The sequence below is a fragment of the Myxocyprinus asiaticus genome, chromosome 8, assembly GCF_019703515.2.
Source record: "Myxocyprinus asiaticus isolate MX2 ecotype Aquarium Trade chromosome 8, UBuf_Myxa_2, whole genome shotgun sequence".
Classification (NCBI taxonomy): Eukaryota; Metazoa; Chordata; class Actinopteri; order Cypriniformes; family Catostomidae; genus Myxocyprinus; species Myxocyprinus asiaticus.
Genome location: NC_059351.1, coordinates 44,063,681 through 44,083,966, shown reverse-complemented (window position 1 = coordinate 44,083,966; position 20,286 = coordinate 44,063,681). Strand labels below are relative to the sequence as shown.

General features: G+C 37.9%; 1 protein-coding gene across 3 annotated transcripts in view; it reads left to right on the top strand.

Moving 5' to 3' along the window:
• Positions 1-2,459: 2,459 nt before the first annotated feature.
• The window catches only part of LOC127444869 (glutamate receptor ionotropic, NMDA 2B-like), a 138,073-nt gene continuing 120,246 nt past the window's right edge, over positions 2,460-20,286 (top strand). For all 3 annotated transcript variants that reach the window (XM_051704461.1, XM_051704460.1, XM_051704459.1), the window contains exon 1: positions 2,460-2,663. In XM_051704461.1, coding sequence (XP_051560421.1) covers positions 2,637-2,663 — 27 coding nt within the window. In that variant the 5' untranslated portion in view covers positions 2,460-2,636. The remainder of the gene's footprint in view (positions 2,664-20,286) is intronic.

Here is a 20,286-nt window from a genome sequence, read left to right as displayed (position 1 = left end):
ATTTTATTGATATGAAATATATATTATTTCTTTCATACATTTACCTCTGAATGTAAAAAGAGGGTTGTTTCTATTTTTTCTTCTACCTTAATTTTTATTTTATTTAATTTTTTTTATTTTTATAAAATGCTAATGTAATTCTAAGAAAGAGATGGCTATCCATGAAGTGATGTTGTGACAACTTAAGATGGAAGGAAATCTGAACCTCACTCTGTTCTATTCATAATGCTATTTTATTTACTATATATTTTATTCTCTTAATGCGATTTTACTTTCTTCTTGGACAGAATTTACTAGTTTGAAATGTCAGATTAATTTTCAGCTCCTCAGAGTTTTTTTTCCCCTGTTTTACATGTGATTTAAATTTATTTTAGACATTTCCAATTCATCCTTCTCACTTTTTATTATAAGTGGACTACAAAAAAACAAACAAGTAAACAAAAAAAAAAAAAAAAAAACATCTTGCTTGCCTAATATATGGTGAAATGGACATTTCAAAGGAAGGCGACCATCTTGTCATATGCTTTTGAATGCTTGCATTCGCCCTGTCTTGTGTATCACATTTTTCTAAACACTAACCAAATAATAATGATGAAATACCACAGGACGGTTAGATTGGTAAGTACCACAATAACACACTAAAAATATAACACATAAATGTATTTGTATATACTGGCGGCCAAAAGTTTGGAATAATGTACAGATTTTGCTGTTTCGGAAGGAAATTGGTACTTTAATTCACCAAAGTATCATTCAACTGATCACAAAGTATAGTCAGGACATTACTGATGTAAAAAAACAGCACCATCACTATTTGAAAAAAGTCATTTTTGATCAAATCTAGACAGGTCCCATTTCCAGCAGCCATCACTCCAACACCTTATCCTTGAGTAATTATGCTAAACTGCTAATTTGGTACTAGAAAATCACTTGCCATTATATCAAACATTTGAAAGCTAATTGGTTCGTTAAATGAGGCTTAACATTGTCTTTGTGTTTGTTTTTGAGTTGCCACAGTATGCAATAGACTGGCATGTCTTAAGGTCAATATTAGGTCAAAAATGGCAAAAACGAAACAGCTTTCTCTAGAAACTATTATTATTTTGAGGAATGAAGGCAATACAATGCTTGAAATTGCCCCAAAAAAACTGAAGATTTCATACAAAGGTGTACATTACAGTCTTCAAAGACAAAAGACAACTGGCTCTAACAAGGACAGAAAGAGATGTGGAAGGCCAGATGTACAACTAAACAAGAGGATAAGTACATCAGAGTCTCTAGTTTGAGAAATAGATGCCTCACATGTCCTCAGCTGACAGCTTCATTGAATTCTACCCGCTCAACACCAGTTTCATGTACAACAGTAAAGAGAAGACTCAGGGGTGCAGGCCTTATGGGAAGAATTGAAAAGAAAAAGCCACTTTTGAAACAGAAAAACTAAAAGAAAAGGTTAGAGTGGACAAAGAAACACAGAAGCTGTCACTGCTGCACATGAAGGATTTTTTTTTATGAGAACTCTTTGAAGTAGTTTACATTTTTAAAATTTCAAATTGTAATAGTAATTTTTCACATTATTAATGTCCTGACTATACATTGTGATCAGTTGAATGCCACTTTGGTGAATAAAAGTACCAATTTCTTTCCATAAGAGCAAAATCTGCACATTATTCCAAACTTTTGGCCACCAGTGTACATTCGTAAGTGGGTTACTATATGTGTTTGTGAAACATTTCTGTCCTTTCATGGTTTAAAGTAGGCTATTACAACATACATTATAAGTCAAGCAACCCCTGCCAACAATTGCTGATAGTGAACACTGTGTGTTAGGTCAATAGAAAATGTCTTTGATCAATAGAATAGAAAATCAAAGGGAAAAAAAGAAGACAAATCTCAACCAGTCTCCCAAAAATCATGATCAAATTGGACTTTTGCTTGCTTTTATTCTGCATAATTTGCCAGAACACTGACCTGTATTTGAGACACTGTTCTCTGCTTTTCCCTTTCTTTAGTGTCATGAGAAGAATCCAGCAAAGGATGTACATGGATATCTAAACCAATGAGACCTCTGGACTCTTTTGGACATCAAGCAACTCCGGTGTTTGGGGAACTGTTTGCAGATAAAATGAACTTTTAGGCTAATCAAGAAACACTTCTTTCCGCCTTCTTCATTTAATTTATTTGTGTTTTATATCACATTTTGTAGCCGATGAAGGCCTGATGTTGCCCTGGTTTGGTTTAAATTTTACGTATATTTCTTCGGTTTGATTTAAGAAATGAACTTTTTCTTGTGTGACTGAACATCAATCACATAGCTTAATCTTATTTTAAATCTCATTTGTCTTTGTTTTGTGTGAGTTATTTCTGAAATTGTGAGCTAGGCATCTTTTTGACATTTCTTCATAGTTTTGATTGAATATAAAATTGCCTGTGCTCAATAACCCAGCCTGGATTTACAGTAGAGACCAACACTTTCAACCACGATCTCAATCTGACAGTCATCTGTCACACCAGTCTTTTTTTTTTACCTCTACAAATTCCTCAAACTACTTCAACGGTCAGTCACTCCTCCATCCAGGGCTATGAGAGGAAGAGACAAGAACCAGCTCACATCATCATGCAGGAGTTGAGGAGAGAGAATGGGAGTTGGGCTGGCAATGTTCAAGGTAAGGGAAGACTTTGCTTTCTTTTTTGCTCTTATTTTTATTTTGCACACTTAAAGTCAATGTGAAACAGTCATGTCTAGAAGGTAAATGGTTACTTTAGGTCTTGGAAAAGCTGTGTGCGACGTTCACACACAGAAACCCTATACCTTCCCTACCACTAAATCTAACCCTAAACCTAACCTTGGTAACAGCGAATGAGACTCTCGCTAGACTTAGGCTGCCGAGGTGTTACCTTCTAGACATAACCACGTACAAAAACCTGTTCGCAACCCATTTTACTTTGGTAATGTGACATATTTCAGAGTGAAACTGGATAACCAACGAGAAAAAAAAAGTAAGGTGGGATTTGGCAATTCCAATGGGAATTGATTGGATTGTGAAAAGCATGTGTTCTATACTAGAATGGAGCCAGACATGTATGCGAGTTTGATAAAGCAATGTCTAAATACAGTAGCTGTTCAGCAGTTGGTTAAAATGATCCAATAGCCTGCATGGCCTTGGTGATGTCAACAGAAAAGAAATGTCGTTTCAGAGGAAAAGCAAGTGCATTTTGATTAAACATAATGAAAACAAAAAATTTATTTTGAAAAATGTGCGCAGATGAATTGATCACAATAAGTCCAGCAGTGTGCATTAAAGTAATATTCCAGGTTCAATACAAGTTAAGCTCAGTCGATAGCATTAGTGGCATAATGTTGATAACCACAAAAAATCTTTTTTTTTTCTGTTAAAACTCGTATTATTAGTATATTTATTTAAATCGTAATTTTTATGGTTGCTTTAAAGTTTTAGGGTTTAGGGTTAGGTCGTCATGGCAAGAAGTTGTAAAATTGGATATAACTTTACACATAAAAGGTAAATAGGCCATTTGGTCACAGTAGAATCGTGTTAACGTATTGTGGTTATACTTTTGAAACAGTGAGTATTTAAACATTTACGAATTGGCCCTATTCAATGCTATTGTATGGCCTCATGGTAACCAAGATTTTTGCTTCTTTTTTTTTTTTTTTCAAAGTAGAGGAGGGACAAGTCAAATTGCATTTTTGTGGTAATAAACATGTCGTAAATGCTGTAATTTGAGCTTAACTTAAACCTGGAATATTCCTTTAAATGAAGAGGGCCAACTTTGATTTAATGTTAACTTGAAACACACACACACACTTCTTCCATATACTCTCTTCCTTGCTCCTTTATCTACTATCACTTACTCTATGGCCTTAACAACATGTCCATTTTTTATTTCAGGGCTGTAACTTTTTGTTGCCTCAATGAATGTTTGTGTGTGTGACACTCGGTGGAATGCTGTCTTCTTATTGTGCAGGCATTCGCCCAAATTGCTCTTAGTCCAAGTTTGAGTAATGTGCTTGTGGTCTGGGCCAGACATTGTAGCTAAGTGGGTTAATGAAAGAGAGAGTACGAGCGATAAATACTGAGATAAAGAGTAGGGGAAAAAAAGGTGAGAAACAGGGGGAGAGGTCAAAATGCCTTTAACTCTCTTGCTCTATCTTCCTGAGTTGGTTTATAGAGATGCTCTTGTCAGCTGATGGATCCATTGTTAGGAAAGTCATTAGTAGTCCTGAAAATGTCCGATAACGTATTGCCCTCTTGAGATGCGCCGCTGCTGATTAATGTGAGGGGACAGCATATTTTTTTACCTACGTCAGTGGGGTCGAAGCACCTGTCAATCAAACCTGACATTGATTGACGGTGACCAGAGGGATGAGGACAGTGTGGAATGTCTTTTAGAGTGAAGCATCACTCAGAGATTCCGTTGGTGTGGTAACAGAGCATATGTTGGCATGGCAACGGAACATAGGGACACGAGGGCATTCTAGACTTACAATGATATAACTGCTACATCGAGATGGTGAAAATCTGATTTTATATCAGCCAATTTTCATAAATAATCACACGCACACTGTAGATACCTTGCTTGCATAGATGAATTGCCTTTTCGTCTTAGTCTGACAATGTAGCACTCTACATTACGCTAGTAATATAGTGTGTGAACCCACTGAGCAAACAACAAGCCTTAATTTATCATCTTGAAAACTGCGGAAATTTAACTTTAGATAAACATTGGTTTCCAAAAAAATGGATGATAGTCAATGAGGGCATCCCTGGGATGGGTGATGAAATATTTTTGTGAGATGTGCTGTGTTGGTGCTCATTTGATTCGTTAATTCTGTCATGAAGACACAGTGGGAGTGAATACAGAGAGCTAGAATGTTGTTTACTTTCCAGTCAGAGAAACAGAACAATGTGGTAAGAAGCAGAGACAATGTGTGCACTTTTCAACTGTTTAATAAAAATATGATTATTATAAACGTATAATACATTTAATTAATAAAGCACTTGTCAAGCATGTAGAAGATCTTAAAGGAATATTTAGGGTTTTATACAAGTTAAGCTAAATTGATAGCATTTGTGGCATAATGCTGATTATCACAAATAATAATTTTGACTCATCCCTCCTTTTCTAAAAAAAACCCCAAAAAGGCAAAAATCTGGGTTACAATAGAAGTGAACAGGGCCAGTCTATAAATGTTAAAATACTTAAAATACTTAATTTTAACGTTAAATTCTTTTAAAATATCGAGGTTACAGTAGGGCACTTACAACTGAAATCTGAAGCTTATAATTTTCTAACAGCACTTACATTAATTCTTCTGTTAAAACTTGTGTCTTATTTGAGCTGTAAAGTTGTTTAAATCTACTAGGTGGATTACCGGGTTTAGGGCATTACGTCATCATGGCAACAACAGTTTTAAATGAGATATACTGTAACAGAAAAGGTTAGTAAGTGATTATTTTATCACTCTAAAATCATGTTAACATGCATCTTTTTGAAGCATTAAGTATTTTAACGTTTGTAGACTGACCCTATTCACTTCCATTGGAACCAAGATTTGTTCTTTCTTTTCTTTTTTTTTTTTTAGAAAAAGAGGTACAAGTTGAAATCATTTTTATTATTATTATTATTGTAGTAATCAACAGTATGCACAAATGCTGTCGACTGAGCTTAACTTGTACTGAACCTGGAATATTCCTTTAATTGAATCCTTTTGGCATTTCTACAATAATTTGAAACCAATGATAAGAGATCCTAATTCTTATAAGATCCCAACAAAATGCAAAACAAAAGCTATGGTTTTTACAAAGCATAGTTTCTAGGACCGTTATAATAATCATAAGATAAATTAATTTCAGTTTATCCAATAGGATCTTATTTGATTTTTATATGATTCTTATTTGATTTCAAATTTTGATTCCAAATATCAATAGTAATCCTTCACATTTCTCTTATATTAAGCTAAATCAAAATGCTTATAAAGAAATTAAGTATAAAGTTAAGTAATAATATGTAGGCCTACACAAAATAAATGTAATGAAGAAAGAACAGTGACACAAATAAAAAGACCTGCCTTAATTAAAAGATACATTCGAGAAGTGTTTTGAAATAAGTACAAAGTTTAACTGTACATTAAAATGTGGAAGAAAGTTCCAAAGTTTAAAATGTTTGTTGTCTGTTAAAGTACATTAATATGCATGTGTGTGTTTGGGTTCTGTGAAAGTTTGTGGCAACAGGAGAGATGGACTGACGTGAGACGTAGGTCATTATCCTGCACTGGTCTTTTCTCATCTGCTTTAACAGTATTGACTAACAAATTAAGGGGATTTGGTTCCAGTGTGTGTGTGTGTGTATTTGTGAGGATGTGTGGGTAATGGGCACATTTAACAAGGATTCAGCTCTGTAATCACGTCAAAAGTAAGACCTTATGGCAAAGGTCAGTTTGCAAACAGGCTTGTTATTGCTGTGTGTGTGTGCATGTGTGCGTTTTGATTCTCCTCCATGGTGATGATTTACCAGTTTATCAACTGACACCTGTTATCACACTTCCATCACCATAGGAGGGATTTTGGCTCTCGTCCCACGTTCACTAAGATGGTTGAAGCTTAGCCTTAATCACAGTGCATGTCTTCATTATGGATAGAGTTACAGTGACTTAATGAGCTCTTGTCCAGTCATGCACAGTGTCATAAGACTCTCAGAAGAGCAATGCGCATGGTTAATGATGTAATTTCATTATGGCTTTCAATATGTCATTTAATAACATTCTGCTTCTTTGATACGGAGAATATGGACTAAGAAGTTGCGTGTAAGCGGATCTATATTGCAGACAACAGCCAAAATATCATTATACCAAACACTGCAGTTCAATACCATATTTTGCTTTGCTGTTATTTTACGTGATGTGTGAAAATACTGGATATATCAGATTAGCTGTCACTTAAAATTTGTTATGTCTGCATTTACAGCAGAAGTGTTGAATCCTATTCCTGGAGATCTTACTTCCTCCGGAGTTTATTTGCAGGATTGGAACTGAACTCTGCAGGAATCCAGGAGCAGGACTTGAGCAAGGCTTAATAATTTCCACTTCATTCATTTACATGTGCTATATCCTATTGGATTTTGATGTTATTATGAATTCATAAAGTAAATACATGGAAAGATTGTATAAAGATTCACTTAGTTAAAGGTGTAATACAAACATCTTCATAATTAATAAAAGCATCTGTCTTGCTGTGAACAGCTCTATTTTTACTGTATTACCAGCGTAATGTATTAAGTAGGCCTATATTTATGTATAGGTTAAATATGTGCATTGTTATTCTGGCTGTTTTGTTTAGTAATGAAGCAATAAACCATAAGATTGTGCCTTACCAGTGGTAAAACCACTGTTCCACACAGACTCGAGTGGGTAAAGATTCCAACTGTCGGGTTCCGTAAAAATCCCATTCATTTCTTTCCATAGACGAATAAAAAAAATTTCTCCATGGTTTATTTTGTAAAAGATTCAGCATGTGCACAAACATATCACACTAGACAATAATGGTACAAGTCAAGGCAAGTTAATTATTAACTATAACTTACAAACCTTTAAAGACCTACCATGAACTCTAATGTTGTTAATCAATAGGATATGCACCTATTGAAGCCATCAGTCCACGTTATTTCAACTTAATTTTTTAGAAATCGTGTTTTATAATAAATATGATTTGGTGAAGAACCACACTACCCATGATTCTGAGGAGAAAAGATCTACCAATCAGGGAATCATGGCCAACAATGTGCGTACAAGCTCTGCAGTGACCAGCCATTCGCATTATGTACTGTGAATGACACAATCGAGTCGGTCTCCCTTTACTCGCAAACTACTTTTATTTGTAATACATATGTAAATATCTGAATATTTTGCAAAACAAATAAAATATTGTTTCTTTAATCAATCAATCAATGGATTATATGTTTATATTGTTTTAAATTCGATTACACCAATGCTTCATACGAATGTATTTCATACCCTTATGACAGACTTATACCAATTTTGCCCCCCCCCCATTAAATAAAAGTTTATAACATTGTAATTCATCTCAGAGCTCATTGGTTTGGTTCATGGCTTAGAACTCTTTTAACAAGGATTTTATGAAATCCCTATTGAAGAAAAGAATGGGAAAAATACTTACGGAACCAAGATGGCTGAAAAAGTGGGTGGGCACTGTTCCATTTTTGCCTCTACAAAACGGAGGCAACAGCAATATGATAAAGAACACCAAAGTTCAATAAAGAGTTCAAATTTATTATCAATTATCGGACTAAACATTTACGCTACTAATTAATTTAGCTCACTATCCTAACCGCAGGCAGCAGTTTGCCACATTTATATAGAATGTGCAGTCACATGAGAATGTGCGTTTATAATCATTTTAAAAGGGCTTAAAACTTGGCTCATCCAATCAGAATTTAGAGTTAGAACTATCTTTTTAATAACCTCCCATGAATTGCAATGTGGGATAAGGTGGAATGAATTAGCTCCTGATTAGCCCCTGGAATCTCTTATGGCAGGAAAATGTTTGATTGGCCATCTGTGACCTCAGTCTCATACCTTTGCAAGTGATATGTCTGATTTGGATTAAGTGGCCTAATCATAACTGAAATCCATCTCTGCATCTAGAAAGTAGGAATTCTATTTTGCTGAAGTGGAGAATCCATTTTGTAGAATTATATGGAAATTAAAAATATTTGAAGTACGATTAATGCCCTAGTGAAGAATAAACACTCATGCACAGATCATATATCTCAAACTACTTACACCTCCCTTTGGTGTCCATTAGTGAATGCATGTTACAAAGCGCTGAGGAGTGGCCGATTGAGTGATTTAGGATGGGCTCATTGTTTCATGGCAACCATGTGCTGATAATCATTTGGCCTTAACAAGGGACAGCTTGGTAATTAATTACCCATGACCAATGGGCGGGGGGGGTGAGCCAATGCTCGCGTGTGATTGGTCAAAACAGAAGCAGGCCATCACCAAGCCCTCAGGGGAGGAAGTGATCCCTCACCCAAAAACCTGCTCATCTCTCAACGTTTGTGTCTGTCAGATTGTGCGCTTATTCTCATACAGATGTTGTAGATTCGTCACTCAACATTTATGTTATTTGGCATGTATAGGTGGTGCTGAATTTCCTCTGCATTTGTCTCAATTTACTGGCCAAAAGGCTTTCCCTGTACAGTTGAACACATTCTTTGTATTGCTATAGGTGTGTGTCTACAAATGTTTGGGAGGTTGTGGGTGTGAAAGATAAATTTGTAGCCTCATATGGATATGCATGTGTTTAGGGATTTGTATGTGAATGTGAGGTGTTTGTGTGTGAACGTGTGTGCTTGTATATTAGTATGCATATTTCACATGCTTGTGAACATAGGTCTGTTCCAACCTGGTCTCATAGAGTCACATTACTATAACTACATTTTTGCAAAGTGATTTTTACGTGGCTAATTGCACGTATAGTGGCACTTTCCTGGCTAAATGAACACTGGAGGCGCTACAGAAACAATTATGGTTTGCATAATTGGTTTAAGGTTTGCATTACATAGCCAACTATATTTACAGCCTTGTTCCAGTGGAATTAAATTGTGGTTTAGCTCAACCAATAGAGCACTGCACTTGCAATGTAAAAGACCGGGGTACAAGTTCTGAAGAGCATGCGACATTATACGTAAGCCAATAGTGTCATAGAAGCACCATAAAATTACTTGGATGCAATTAAGATTTCATCTCACATTTGCTTTTTATGACACTATCGTTTAGGTTGAGGGTAGGGATGTTTGATTTAAAACTCAATAGAGCTTAAAAAACCTTAAAAACATCATCTGTTTGGGAGAAAATTTAACTAGATTTTAATGCCACACTGTGGACATATCATCTTGGGACTGCAGCGAGACGTGTAAGGAACAATGTAATATAATTTTGCAAAAATGTTTATCATTTTCATAAAATCAGACTCATCTGATCATTTGGGGGTTTTAGTATGTTCCTGTAGCTCAACATGGTGCTAGCAATGCCAAGGTCATGGGTTCAATTCCCAGGGAGTACAGAATCTGATAAAAAATTGATCTTGAATACACTGTAAGTAGCTTTGGATAAGTGTCTGCTAAAAGCATAGTCTAAATTAGGGCTTAGTATCAACAAACACATCAAGATACAATTCGTACTGCGATACATATGTCACGATTCAATATATGATTGCTATGCATTACGATACCATAATTAATGGTGATGTAAAATGTGCGAGAGAGACCCAGTGTGTCTGTGAGAGAAAGAGTGAATCAGCAGGTTCATTTTCAATCTCTCTTGGGTCTCGTTCTGATCGCACTGAGAAATGCCTGTCTCAGAGTTTGCACTTATTCATTATTAAATTGCAGGACATGATACAGTATGATTACACAAATAGTTTAATAAAAGTATTGATACAGGTATCTAAAGGATCTATACAATATCGTAAGAAAAAGTATCGCAATATATTAATATGTAATTGTTTTGGCACAGTAGTGAAGGAAAGTGTGATTTATCTCTGCGAACGGGTTCTTTTGAATGGTTTGTTTCAATGAACAGAGAAAACCCCCCCGATTTAGCAGTTCTTTTACGTAATCACGTAATGATGTCACTAGTACATAATTCCAACATCTCGGCTTTGTGTATATACTCTTGAACACATTCAAATAAAGCCATATGTAAGCACATATTGCAAATTTATACCATTTCAGTTAAGTTTTAACATTATGGTTTTTAATGTCATCAGTGCAGTGATCCTGCACAATAAGTAAGACTTATAATTGACTTAAAATTGATTAGGTTTTGGGCCTTTGTACCTATGTAGCTTTTGTACCTAAAGCATCCAATACAGACAGTGATGCACAAACGTGGATATGCTTTACATGTCTAAAGCATATAAAGAGAATAAACAGTCTTATTACATGGCTCTCTGGGATACTCGACTTGTTGGTCTTGTTGGGCACTTCTCATGCACCTTACAGTCTAGCTGATCCCACAAAAGCTCAATGGGGTTAAGATCCATAACACTCTTTTCCAATTATCTGTTGTCCAATGTCTGTGTTTATTTGCCCACTCGAACATTTTCTTATTGTTTTTCTGTTTCAAAAGTGGCTTATGACAATTCTTCCCATAAGGCCTGCACCCCTGAGTCTTCTCTTTACTGTTGTACTTGAAACTGGTGTTGAGCGGGTAGAATTCAATGAAGCTGTCAGCTGAGGATATGTGAGGTGTCTATTTCTCAAACTAGAGACTCTGATGTACTTATCCTCGTTTAGTTGTACATCTGGCCTTCCACATCTCTTTCTGTCCTTGTTAGAGCCAGTTGTCCTTTGTCTTTGAAGACTGTAGTGTACACCTTTGTGTGACTGATGAGTTTCTAGAGAAAGCAATTTTTGTTTTTGTTTTTTGTTGTTGCCATTTTTGACCTAATATTGACCTTAAGACATGCCAGTCTATTGCATACTGGGGCAACTCAAAAACAAACACTAAGACAATGTTAAGGTTCATTTAACAAACCAAATAGCTTTCAACTGTGTTTTATATAATGGCAAGTGATTTTCTAGTACCAAATTAGCAATTTAGCATGATTACTCAAGGATAAGGTGTTGGCTGCTGGAAATGGGGCCTGTCTAGATTTGACTTTTTTCAAATAGTGATGGTGCTGTTTTTTACATCAGTAATGTCCTGACTATACTTAGTAATCAGCTGAATTCCATTTTGGTGAATTAAAGTACCAATTCCCTTCCGAAACAGCAAAATCGTTTGGCCGGTAGTGTAATTTCAACACAAATCAATATTTTATGTCCATGTATTTATTTATATTGTTAGTAGCCATGTAATAAGCGGGATAATGTACAATCAGAGGGTTGTTATTGCACAATAACCCCCTTCAGGGTGATATAAGACCCCTCCACTTGGCGTCGGAGTCCTGATCATCCTGTCGGGAGACTGTACATTATCCCTTGATTAATCAACTCGCCTTTTTTATAGAAACCATGATCCAGCTCATAACAACTTAAAATATAATCTGCACACACAATAAACAATAATAAAATGCATTTACATCTCTCGACTGAAACGTTTTTAAATCCAGCTTAAGCTGGTAGCTGGTTTCTAGCTGGGAGACCAGCTTAGACCATCAACCAGCTGGTCATACCAGCTCAAAGTGGTCAAGCTGCTTTTTGGAACATGTTAGCTGGTCAACCAGCTCATGACAAGTTTGGACCAGCAAAGGACCAGTTTGGACCAGCTCGTGACCAGCTTGGACCAGCTACCATGTTCCAAAACACAGCTAAATTTTTTCCTACAGAGAATATAATTTTAAAAAATTGTCACAAGCAAATTATTGCTATTAAAGAAACATACATTTCGCCCTTTCATTCAAATCTTCGGTACATGCATGCTCATACTGAAGTATCAGCAGCTCAGCATTGGTTCTTCAGACATTTCCGAATTAGTTGTGTTTCTCAGTTCATTGTACTGTTACTCGAGAACTGTTGCGACCTGAGAATTTTGTGACCGGAACATCATACGTTGATAAAACTGTAATACAATCAAGTCATAAACACATTTCTAGTACGTTTTTGCTATTCGGCAAAATACACTATATTGCCAAAAGTATTCGCTCATCTGCCTTTAGACGCATATGAACTTAAGTGACATCCCATTCTTAATCCATAGGGTTTAATATGACGTCGGCCCACCCTTTGCAGCTATAACAGCTTCAACTCTTCTGGGAAGGCTTTCCACAAGGTTTAGGAGTGTGTTTATGGGAATTTTTGACCATTCTTCCAGAAGCGCATTTGTGAGGTCAGACACTGATGTTGGACGAGAAGGCCTGGCTCACAGTCTTCGCTCTAATTCATCCCAAATGTGCTCTATCGGGTTGAGGTCAGGACTCTGTGCAGGCCAGTCAAGTTCTTCCACACCAAACTTGCTCATCCATGTCTTTATGGACCTTGCTTTGTGCACTGGTGCGCAGTCATGTTGGAACAGGAAGGGGCCATCCCCAAACTGTTCCCACAATGTTGGGAGCATGGAATTGTCCAAAATCTCTTGGTATGCTGAAGCATTCAGAATTCCTTTCACTGGAACTAAGGGGCCAAGCCCAGCTCCTGAAAAACAACCCCACACCATAATCCCCCCTCCACCAAACTTCACAGTTGGCACAATACAGTCAGACAAGTACCGTTCTCCTGGCAACCACCAAACCCAGACTCGTCCATCAGATTGCCAGATGGAGAAGCGTGATTCGTCACTCCAGAGAACGCGTCTCCACTGCTCTAGAGTCCAGTGGCGGCGTGCTTTACACCACTGCATCCGACACTTTGCATTGCACTTGGTGATGTATGGCTTGGATGCAGCTGCTCGGCCATGGAAACCCATTCCATGAAGCTCTCTACGCACTGTTCTTGAGCTAATCTGAAGGTCACATGAACTTTGGAGGTCTGTAGCGATTGACTCTGCAGAAAGTTGGCGACCTCTGTGCATTATGCGCCTCAGCATCCGCTGACCCCGCTCTGTCATTTTACATGGCCTACCACTTCGTGGCTGAGTTGCTGTCATTCCCAGTCAATTCCACTTTGTTATAATACCACTGACAGTTGACTGTGGAATATTTAGTAGCGAGGAAATTTCATGACTGGACTTGTTGCACAGGTGGCATCCTATCACAGTACCACGCTGGAATTCTCTGAGCTCCTGAGAGCGGCCCATTCTTTCACAAATGTTTATAGAAGCAGTCTGCATGCCTAGGTGCTTCATTTTATACACCTGTGGCCATGGAAGCGACTGGAACACCTGAATTCAATTATTTGGATGGGTGAGCGAATACTTTTGGCAATATAGTGTATATGAGAATCATACATTTCGCCCCCCTCAGTCAAACCCTCAGTACATGCATGCTCATAGTATCAAGAGCTCTGTTTTCAGCATTTCGGACACGTCCAGAAGAAGCGGTTCTCAGTTAAGTGTTCTGTCGGCTGGAGAACGGTTGCGAACGGATCGTTCAGTCAGATTTACGAACTAGCTAGAGTGGTTCATTACAGAGAGGAGTTAGCAAAAGCAGACATCACTAGATCAAGGATCATATTCCTCCTGGTTATCAGCTCATTTCAAGTTGAAGTGTCAGGCACAACCGAGAGAAAGGTTATAACTGAGAAACTTGTAGATCAGTGTTAACTCGAGATGCAAACTGTTCCAACTGATTCAGTCAGATTTGGTGAACTGGTTCACTGAAAAGAATCAGTTCAAAAGAACGATTCATTCATGAACCGGACATCCCTATGGCACAGCGTTTATATGGCCAAATTATACTTCGGCACCATTAGAAGGAGAGAGGACTTCAGTAAAGGTTACAGCTCAGAGGCAGTAGTTCATAAACACTGCTTAATGGAACAGCGCTGTGTGCAGCGCTTAGTGCTGTGATAGATATACCTTAGAGAGTGTGATGTAGTATTTTGTGCTCGTGTGTTGGGGGTGTGCATTTCAGAACATATGCTTGCACAGAAGCTAAGACAGAAACACTTGCTAACTTTTTGTGAGAGAAAATTTGCTTATTTTCTAAGAGGGAAGTACTGTGTGTTTTAGTATATGTGTGCTACATTTACTGCAGAAGGAATTATATGACGTAAAAAGGCCACATACCTCCACAGTGTTGTACTGGATTACTCGACAAACCTAATCCCTTCCTTCAAGTATGGTCTGTCTCTGTGTGTGCACATGCATGTGTGCGTGTGCATGTTAAGTCTGTAATATGAAATGTTAGAAACCTCAGTCATCTATTAATGCTGAATAAAACAAAGTTTTTTTGTGTTTCGAAATTGATTCAGCTGTCTCTGGTTTATCGGAATTCATTCTGTATAACTGCATCAATGAATGTTAATTCAGTTTCTGCTTGTTATCAAAGCTTTTCCGTGCGCTCTGAAACCGAGCTCGTCTGAGATGGGAGGGAGTCTGTGATGGGCTTTTGTACAAACATTTTGTTGAATACATAATTTATTACTTTGCCAGGAAGAACTGAGATGGAGGACTGTGTAGAATAATGCCTTATCTGTGTTTCCAAAAGAAATGAATGAATTAGGGTGTATTACTGTGCACAAAGGTACACACTTGTTCTTATTCATTTGTCATCCGTGTTTCCCTCTAAAACGTGCACAAAGTCAGAATACCTTCAAATCATCTGTCACACACACACATCATATTCCCTTGCCTCTCATAGCTTAGTTTAAAGGCATAGATTAAAATTTTGTCATCATTTACTCATCCTGATGTTGTTCCAAACTTGTATAACTTTCTTTCTTCTGTAGAACACAAAAGGAGATATTTGGAAGATGTTTTATCCTCAGTCACCATTCACTTTCATTGTATGGAAAAAGATGCAATGAAAGTGAATGGTGACTAAAGCTATTTCTTTTTATGATTTAAAGAGTGTTGGGTACAGTAGATTACTTTTGATATCCAGTACTGATTACAAATTGTATAACTAAAATGGTCATCTTTAACATAAGCTTTTAGATAATTTTTTTTAAGGAAATCTAATCTGATTACTTTTGGATTACTTTTATTTGTTAATGCTTTTGGTTGATTGACATAGATTTCAGTGTGTTTACCTTCCCATGTGGCTGGACCGGCAGCGTGTTGCATCAGCAGCGTGACAGACCTGGGTTCATATCTACGTTGAAACCAGGAAGTATTCGCGTTCGCTTAATCAGTGCGTGATTCAGAGGTTGCTCTTTTCCTCCTAACATTTCATTTTTATTCCACTAATGGTTATGTTTAGGTTTGGGTTTGGGTCGGGGGATAGAGTCCATAAAATATGCATCCCTTTTCACTGTATTACATCCTGTACAGCTGAAAAGAACTCGCTTCACAACTAGCTTCACAATGACCTCTCCTGGACATAAATGGAGCTCACATGTGCCTATATGTCCTACAGCATTTACCGCTTTGGCCACTGTAACTTTTTTGTAACTTGATTGCATAATCCAGATTTCACGTAATCTGTTTCTACCCAGCACTGGATTTGTAATAACATGAGGGCAATGATGACGCAGTGTTAATTTTTGGGTCTTGTTTGGTTTGGCATGGATTGCAATAATCACACTGGTTTGGTGTTCGTTTTGATCACCAGCTGCTTGTAAGATCAATAAATCTTTAAAAATGGCATTTTAGCTGCCACTAACAGAATGGCCTAAGCCTATCAGAAGGTTTCTGATCATTGTAGCCAATCTTGGGCTCTGGGGACCATTCTTTCATCCTAAGCCAATTGTCAATCAGGCCTTAGGCCGCACACCACTGTCTCACACAAAATCAAGGGAGTGCGATCTATTGGAGCAGGCAGATGCATGGATATAAAACAACACCATGGGGGAATGTGCATGTGTATGCAATGTTTTTTTGTCATTTATGTCAGTTAAACTTAAGCTGTGGTGGTAGCCGTCCAGCAAATGTTTAACAGCATGGGAATTCTTCACAACAGTGCCAACATAGATGCAGTGTGTACGTTTTACATGTGCATGTGAAATCTCAGCTGTAAATCAGCACAAGCTTTTCAGACGAATCTGTAACAAGCAGTTTTGAAAGAACATTTGTGGAGCTGACATTAAGCCTTTAGCTTCTTAAAAGAAAATGTGTGGGAGGTGTGTGTGTGTGTTAAAAGATAGATGGTGGTTATATCTATGTTCACGATTGGTATAAAATGCCGTTTTCGGTAGAACTTGCTTGTGAATAGGTGTTACTATGGACTTTAAGAGGACAAAATCTATATAAATGTGTCTGTATATAGCAATCCCTGTTTTGTGTGTGAAGGTTCATTTGAATAGTTTCTATGGAAACCAAGTGCTGTTAAAATGAGAGGCAGAGTCAAATAGAGCATCTTACTCTCTCCTCCCTCTCTCGTTCCTCTAGCTCCTGTTCTCCTTGATTCTTGTATCTCCCTTCGTCTATCTGGTTCTTATCCTCCCAATCTCTGCGCCTCTCTTTGCTTACCTTCTTTTAATGAGCTGATAAGTAGAACACTCTCTGTTTTGCGTCACTGCTTTCTCTCTGTTTGCTTCATCCATTTAGTCCTCTTACCTTCTTTCTCTCTCTCTGTCCACTTCTGAAGTAAACAGCTTAAACCAGCCTGGTTTTCTGGGCTTAGCTGGTCTATTGGCTGTTTTTAGAGATGGTTCAGGCACTTTTCATTTGGTCATGCTGGATGGCCAGCTAGACTAACTTGGCCAGGCTTGGAGACCCACTAAGACCAGTTTGAACCATCCAAGACCAGCTGTTTCTTTATCAGGGTCTCTTTTTGTGGTGTTCGTATCTGTTTTGCAGTTCATCTCCATACTTTTTCAGTTCCCCCTCAACCATTCTCTCTCTCTTTCTCTTTTCATCCTCCCACACTTTGTCCTCCTCCGTCTCTTCTCTCGTCTGCAACAGAAGAGAGCTAATTCACAATAAGCATGTGTACCTGCAATTAGCACTGACAAACCTCCAATAATTAGCCTTGTAAAAGCAGTCTTCTTTTTTCAAGTGTGTTTGTATTCTTTCAAAGCAATGCTTCACTTCTGTTGTCCTTTCATCTCACTTCTGTTGTCATTTTGTCCTCCTCTTCACCTACCATGTTCTACTCTCTCGATTTTTCTTTTCTTTGTTTAAAGGTATATTTCAACCAAAATTAAAATTTTGGAATCATTTACTCACCCCCATTATTCTCTTTCTTTCATGAGACAATTTATAAGATCTTAGGCAGAACGTCAGAATGAGTGTTTTTAAAGGCCAAGCTCCAAAAATGACAAAAAAGCACAGTAAAAGCATCTTAATAGTAGTTCAGAATGAATGGTGCGCTGTATTCCATGCCTTCTGAAGTCATACAATAGCTTTTTGTAAGGAATAGACTTAAATTTCAATAATTTTTAACTCATAATCTTCTTCTCTGCCTTTGCTCTCAAATATCATTTGCAGTCATATTTTGAAACAAGTCATGTCTCAATTGGTCATATGATGCACAAGACCCAATGGCGTTTGGTGTCCAACCTGGAGCCGCGCCACATCCCAAGGCACCATTTTTTAATTGAACACATGAGCAAATGATTTTCGAGTGCAAAAACAAAGATGAAGATTATCAGTAAATAACTATACGTAAATAATGAATAAATTTGAGTCTGATCCTCGTACAAAGCTATCGTATGATTTTAGACTTGGAACATAGCGCACCAGTCGGATGGACTATTTCTTTAGCTCTTTCTTATCTTTTTTTGGAGCTTGGCATTTATCACTATACATTATACATTGGAAAACAGCTGCCCGGAAATTCTGCCTAAAATACTTTTGTGTTTCACAAAAGCAAATAATACTGGGTTGGAATGACAATGAGTGAGTAAATGTTGATAAAATGTAAATTTTTGGGTGAACAATTCCTTTAATGTGTTTCAGAAATGCTGTCATAAAGGAAACCGACACATACTTAGAGACACTCATTTCACTAATGACTAACTAGTTCTACACCTTTGCTAATGAAAATGGCTGTAAATAACCACAAGGGTTCCACAAACCATCAGAGAGAGAGAGACAGAGAGAGAGAGAGAGAGAGAGAGAGAGAGAGAGAGAGAGAGAGAGAGAGAGAGAGAGAGAGAGAGAGAATTGTGAAATTGTGAGGACACGTTAAGAAATATTTGGCAAAAGTCAGTCACAGTGTGTGTATGTGAGAATGTGCTGTTGGCCCATAAATTACCTCATATTGTTCTCCGTCTAATTGCACTTAGTATTCTGTGTACGTTCTCTTTCTCACTTACACTCTGTCACTGTTTCACAATCCAGGTCTTCTGAACCATTTGAGCTCAATTTTCAAGTGCATGCATGATGCATGTGTGTGTGTGGGTGGGTTTGCTTGGCTATATTTATGGGACGCAGAAGTTAGATAAAGTTAGAATTATTTACATGACATGCCGATTATTTAATCAAATTTATCACATAAATCAATATTTGCTGAGAAAGGCCCTCAAAAAAGTAAATTCAATATAAACAATACAGTGCATCCGGAAAATATTCACAGCGCTTCAATTTTTCCACATTTTGTTATGTTACAGCCTTATTCCAAAATGGATTAAATTCATTATTTTCCTCAAAATTCTACAAACAATACCCCATAATGACAACGTGAAAGAAGTTTGTTTGAAATCTTTGCAAATTTATTAAAAAAAAAAAACGAAAAAAAAAAAAAAAATCACATGTACATAAGTATTCACAGCCTTTGCCATGACACTCAAAATTGAGCTCAGGTGCATCCTGTTTCCACTGATCATCCTTGAGATGTTTCTACAATTTGATTGATTTACCTGTGGTAAATTCAGTTGATTGGACATGATTTGGAAAGGCACACACCTGTCTATATAAGGTCCCACAGTTAGTGCATGTCAGAGCACAAACCAAGCCATGAAGTCCAAGGAATTGTCTGTAGACCTCCGAGACAGGATTGTATCTGGGGAAGGGTACAGAAAAATTTCTGCAGCATTGAAGGTCCCAATGAGCACAGTGGCCTCCATCATCCATAAATGAAAGAAGTTTGGAACCACCAGGACTCTTCCTAGAGCTGGCCGCCCGGCCAAACTGAGCGATCGGGGGAGAAGGGCCTTAGTCAGGGAGGTGACCAAGAACCTGATGGTCACTCTGACAGAGCTCCAGCATTTCTCTGTGGAGAGAGGAGAACCTTCCAGAAGAACAACCATCTCTGCAGCACTTCACCAATCAGGCCTGTATGGTAGAGTGGCCAGACGGAAGCCACTCCTCAGTAAAAGGCACATGACAGCCCGCCTGGAGTTTGCCAAAAGGCACCTGAAGGACTCTCAGACCATGAGAAACAAAGATTGACCTCTTTGGCCTGAATGGCAAGCGTCATGTCTGGAGGAAACCAGGCACCGCTCATCACCTGGCCAATACCATCCCTACAGTGAAGCATGGTGGTGGCAGCATCATGCTGTAGGGATGTTTTTCAGTGGCAGGAATTGGGAGACTAGTCAGGATCGAGGGAAAGATGAATGCAGCAATGTACAGAGACATCCTTGATGAAAACCTGCTCCAGAGTGCTCTGGACCTCAGACTGGGGCGAAGGTTCATCTTCCAACAGGACAACGACCATAAGCACACAGCCAAGATAACAAAGGAGTGGCTACGGGACAACTCTGTGAATGTCCTTGAGTGGCCCAGCCAGAGCCCAGACTTGAACCCGATTGAACATCTCT